This window comes from Equus asinus, chromosome 2 (assembly GCF_041296235.1).
Source record: "Equus asinus isolate D_3611 breed Donkey chromosome 2, EquAss-T2T_v2, whole genome shotgun sequence".
NCBI lineage: Eukaryota > Metazoa > Chordata > Mammalia > Perissodactyla > Equidae > Equus > Equus asinus.
The window spans coordinates 169742034-169747355 of record NC_091791.1 but is presented as its reverse complement, the minus strand read 5'-3'; the positions used below and the strand labels follow the sequence as shown (position 1 = coordinate 169747355).

Sequence of the window (5322 nt, the reverse complement as noted above, 5' to 3'; positions counted from 1 at the left end):
AGCACTCTCATCAATGTCCCATCTGTACTTCATCCCCAATCTCTGCTCCTCACTCTCATGCCTAGCAGTTTGAAGTTGCCTGAAACTACCAAGAAGTTGATGGATGACTGGGCTCTTGGCTAGTGTGTTTTATGAGAGACCAGTGCTGGGTACTTTGGCATTTATACAAACAGAAAAATTGTTGGGTTAAAACAAAAAGGAAGCTCTACAAAGAGTAGGATTGGATAGATGCATGTTGTTTTAGGAAGTACACAGTTGCCTAATTACAAATTCAAGGCAGACTGTTGTCATATTCGTGCTCTTGGAGGCTCTCAATTAGGGGAAAGGGACACCATTTCTGGCTAATCCCAAAGCCTCCAGAAAGCCCTATCTCCACGAAAGTAACCTCATTTTGAAAACATCCACCTTAGAGAAGCTAGACCGTGAAGAAGGAGTCTGCTGAATGCTTGCCATCCATGAGTGTGTTTGAATACAGGAAAATGTATGCAGAGTGGAAAAGTATTACACACTCATAGAGGAAAACAGTAGAAGCAGAAAATAGCAATAAGAACATTAAAATTCCTGAGAATTCCACCACCCAGTCATCTTCATCCTTAATGCTTAAGCAGGTTGCCTTCCTCTGTTTTCTATGTCTTCATAGGATGCTGTTCCTTCAGCAGAATTGGGGTTAGGCTGTTAGAGCTCATGATGCCTCCTGCTCCATGACTCCTTCACCTCTCGTAACACTGGTAAGAGTGTTGGGATAATCTGTTTGCAAATATTTATAACTGTTAGGTGCAGGGACATCAGAGTCATGGTTCACTGCACCCCAGACAGACTTCTTAGTGCATAGGAATTATAGGACAATTGGCATCTACTTCCCCATCTCCTGGCAACAGTGACCTGCATCTCTTGAGATGAACCCTCTCTGCAGATACCAGGCACTATGATATGGGTAACAGTCCCCACCTCATGCTACAAGACCCAAGCATAAACCAATCAGGCCCCTCAATTCTCACAGACCCGCTGATGGTTTGTTTTGGTCCAAGGAATATCAATTCCAGGAACTTTGCTCAAAATCGTGGGAGAAGAGAAGCTCTGATTGTCACAGAATATTCACATTGAAAGAGGTGATCCTAAATATTCCAAAATACAAGCCTAGACTGGTAGCCAGAGAGGAAGTGGGGTTACCATTTGGGGTTTGGGTGTGTCCAGCTCTACATGCTATTTAGGCAGGTCCAGCCTCTATCTCCCACCACCAAGCAGACCCCCACTACAGCCTTTACCAGCTGGTACCACCGATTCTCAGTCTACCCCAGCTAACCACCATCTTCTCAAGTGGGGGAGCTATCACGCTCATCTCCCTGGAGTTAGCTTGCTAAATAATTATTCTTGACTTCATCAGGATGGAAAAAGAGCCAAGAGGTGAGAAAAAGAGACATTCTTGATTCGGTCACTGAGGGGCTCCTAGGCTCCAGCTCCTCTGCTGGCTGCAGCAAAGGCTCCCCTTTCTTGTTCTTTCTTCTTGCTTTCACTTTGTGACTCAGCACAGGGAGTGCAAGTGTGGTGAGACTGCTTCTGTCACCTACCCAGAGCCAGAGAACTTCAACAAATCACCTTGCAGATGATGCAAGAAAACCAGCAGCACAGGTGGAGGAGGTCTGTAAGGCCCTGGGCCACACCCCTGCCTTCCTCTCCTCGACCAAGTATTTAGAAGGAAGAGCGACCAGCAGCTCTGACCTGGGCGGACTTTCAAGGAAGATGCAGCCACTCCTGCTCTTGTTGGCCTTTCTTCTGCCCTCCGAGCCTGGGACAGGTGAGTGACCATCCCCATGCCAGAGGCTCCAGCCCAACTCACAAAACCCTCTGGACTCCTGACCCTTCTACCCAGCACAGTCACTGATTTTCCTCAATTTCAGACCAAGAATTTTCTAGAACCCAGCTCCCATCCCAAACTTAGACTAACAAGTCTGATGCTGCATAGACACCCAACAAGGATGTCAGGAAGGCAGGGTGTTCACTAAAAGATTCAGTGTGTGAGCTTCTCTCTTATCAACTGGAAAGCCAGCTATTCATAGAAAGGCCTTTGGCAGCGGAAATGGAGCTCTAAAAGACAAGTAATTAAAATCCCTCAGTCCAACTCAGGAAAGGGCAGATCAGACAAACCAGCTGCAGTAGTGGAACTGTCACTGGAACCAGCCAAAAAACAGTTTCACTTCTTGGTGCCCTCATCCCCAAACCCCTCCAAGGAGAGGACCCCAGGGAGCAGTGGAAGTCTGAACGGGCTGGGTGACTGCATGCAGGGCTTTCCTGTTGCTTTGACTCTGCCAGAGGCCCAGAGACCCCATTTTCCACCCCACCTCCCCCCGCCTTCCCAAGCCATAGGCTGCTCCACACAGTACCATCCCTACATGATGATGGCCTTCAATCCTACAAGCACAATCCCCACCAAACCTCAGCAGAAAGCTAAGTGAAGGCCATTCATTCACACAGTCAAAAAATGTTTACTGAGATCCCAGGACAGGTTAGCCCACAGGACATGAGGATTGTAGAAAATCCAACTCCACAAGCTCATGGACAGATTGTTAGATACGGGCACCAGTCAGGACCTTAGCAAAGGCTCAGAAGGGTTGGGAGACTCCCTGACACAGAAGGCGTCAGCAGGGCCCTGTCCACAATCCCCTGGGGCTCCACCATTGTGAAGACAGCTCTCACCCCTCCCATACATGGTCTGAAGCAGGACAGGGACAAGAAGCACCATCCTCCGCTTTCTCAAAGGGGAGTTGGAGGCTCCACATCCAGAAAAGGTTATTCTGCTCCAGAGAGAACCTGGGAGGACTCTCGCCTGGTTTCTGCAGGGTATTGTAGACCCCACCCTCAATTGCCACCTTCTGGAGCCTTCCTTCCTGACCACAGCTGCTTCCAGAAAGCTCATCTTCCAGTTTTTCCTTTCAGGAATCATCATCGGAGGACATGAGGTCAGGCCCCACTTTCGCCCCTACATGGCGTTCATTCGGGTTGTCATGACGGGGAAGATCAAGAGGTGTGGCGGTGCCCTCGTGGAACTGGACAGTGTTCTGACAGCTGCTCACTGCTGGGGAAGGTGAGAGGCCCCTGACAGCTGACACCTCCTGAGTCCCCAAGAGGGAGCCCTGTCCTCTGCCCATGGACAGCAGCCGAGGGGAGCTCCCTAAGCTTCTGGTAACTCAGTGCCAGAAAAGCTCTTGTGAGGAGCCATCTGAGAGCATGACTGGGCCATGGAAAGTGAGAAACAGGACACAGAAGCTTTGCAGTCCGAGGGTCAGAGGTGAGAGCAAGAGGCTCAGTTGAGAAGAGAGACCACACTGGCCAACTAAAGCAACTGTGGAGGATGAAAGCATGCATTCCAGTCAATAGGCAAGCTCAGAGTCCTTTCACAATATTGCCTGAGGGCAAGAGAAAGTTTCCAGAAGCCCTCCTCTCAGTGTCCTTGAGAAGCACAGGACACACAGTCACTTAGAACCAGGCCTTCATGTTGTCTCGATTTCCCCTAGGTGCAGCCTTGCCCTGCGCCGGCTGTCACCCTCCCATCATGACTCCAGGGCTGGATCTCCTGTGACCGATTGCCCCCACATCCCCAATCTCCTTTCCCTGCAGGTCAATGAGGGTGACTCTGGGGGCCCACAACATCCGGAATCAAGAGTGGACCCAGCAGGTCATCCCTGTGAAAGAAGCCATCCGCCACCCAGACTATATTCCTGGAGACTATTACAATGACATCATGATACTAAAGGTAAGGGAACCTCCCTCCTGCTCTTGCTGTCCTGGGTCCAGATTGCTTCCCCTCCCAATGGGGCCTGTCCCTTTCCTCCTCCTCATCTTGGCCACCTGACTAGTCCCAGTGGCTCAGGGGAGAGGGAAGTCAGTGCAGCCCCATTGCGGTATCCAGGCCCAGGAGGTCACTGGCTGAGCTGGACTTTCTTGCCTCTTCTCATCAGCTGGAGAGAAAGGCCAAGCTGACTGCAGCTGTGCGGCCCCTCATCCTGCCCTCGGGCACAGCCCAGGTGAGGCCTGGAGAGGTGTGCCATGTGGCCGGCTGGGGGAAAGTTGCCCCAAATGGCAGTGACTCCAACACACTGCAGGAGGTGGAGCTGGCGGTGCAGCAGGACGAGGTGTGCGAAGCCCGCTTATATGATTATTACAACAGTACCACTATGCTGTGTGTGGGGGACCCGAAGGAAAGGAAGGCTTCCTTTCAGGTGAGACTGGGCATCTGCCTAGCTCTGCTCTGGGGAGAGGGGTATTTCGGGACCTGGAGACCCAAGCAGTAGGGACTCCTCCACCCCCTAGACTCTGATCTTTCTCCTGGGAAGAGAAGGGGGCAGCAGCCAGAGTGGGGAGTCACAGGCCTTCTGGGAGCGTACCAGGGGCCTGAGATGCATCCAAACGTGGTGCTCCATCCGGAAGATGAATTTACAACACTCTACACCACGCTGGGCACACGTGTTAGAAAACTGCTCCCTGGGTGTGCAGCAGTCAAACCAGGTGGCTCCTCAGAGCTGGCTCCCATCTTGGTTAAATGGCTCACCTTCCACGCTGAGTGTCAGCCTCACCTGCGTGCTTCCATGTCCTTAAACGGTAGACGGAAGCACAGTCCCACAGCGCCCTCATGGGAGAGGATCCAGGACCTGGGGGAGGAGAGGGAGCTGCCCCTTGAGTGAAATGAAGCCGTGACAATGTCCAGGGTCAGGACTGGGCAGCTGAGGGGCCCACAGGGTCCTGCCCTGCTCTCTGATCTCCCACATGGAGGCCAGGCCAAGCGGCCATCACTGAGAGGGCGCTTGGGATGCAGGTGGGCAGGATCAGGGAGAGCACAGACTCAATCCTCCCCACTCTCTGTCCACAGGGGGACTCCGGGGGCCCTCTCGTGTGTAAGGACATGATCCAGGGTGTGGCCCTCGGTGGACGAGTTGACGGGACAGCTCCACGGCTCTTCACCAAAGTCTTGAGCTTCTTGCCCTGGATAAAGAAAACCATGAAATCCTATGAAAAGCCTCTAACTGTAGGAACAAGCCCACCTTCTCTGGAGCTGATCCAGAATGTCACCAGCAACTAAATAAATGTCTCTGAGCTGAGCAGGAAAGGCTGGTTTCTTGTTTATTCACTGACCCTCATTCACAGGCACCTACTCTGTGCTTAGAAGGCCAATGGCACAAATCTGCTGTTTTCTGCTTCATGCTCCTCCCCCTCCCACCACCACCTCCCCCAAACCTCAAGCAAAGCTGTTACACAGCTCTTTCTGACCCACACCTTCCTCTGGGCCTGCCCTTCTGCCAGGGCTGCAGCTGAGCACCATCAGGAGAA

The 5322-nt window shown here is 52.1% G+C and overlaps 1 protein-coding gene across 1 annotated transcript; it reads left to right on the top strand.

Annotated features, from left to right (window-relative positions):
• The first annotated feature begins 1545 nt into the window (after positions 1 to 1545).
• LOC106848588 (granzyme B-like) lies at positions 1546 to 5093 on the top strand. Its single transcript, XM_014868585.3, has 5 exons — positions 1546 to 1795; positions 2935 to 3082; positions 3616 to 3751; positions 3957 to 4217; positions 4865 to 5093. Exons 1-5 carry the CDS (start codon positions 1741 to 1743, stop codon positions 5072 to 5074), a joined length of 810 nt encoding a protein of 269 aa, XP_014724071.1. The 5' UTR covers positions 1546 to 1740; the 3' UTR covers positions 5075 to 5093.
• The last annotated feature ends 229 nt before the right edge of the window (positions 5094 to 5322 follow it).

Excerpts from the sequence above, each read along its gene's own strand:
- LOC106848588 (XM_014868585.3), top strand. The coding sequence starts at position 1,741 with ATGCAGCCACTCCTGCTCTTGTTGGCCTTTCTTCTGCCCTCCGAGCCT. Across the intron at positions 3,083-3,615 it reads GCTGCTCACTGCTGGGGAAG|GTCAATGAGGGTGACTCTGG; the intron begins GTGAGAGGCCCC and ends CTTTCCCTGCAG. Across the intron at positions 4,218-4,864 it reads AAAGGAAGGCTTCCTTTCAG|GGGGACTCCGGGGGCCCTCT; the intron begins GTGAGACTGGGC and ends CTCTGTCCACAG.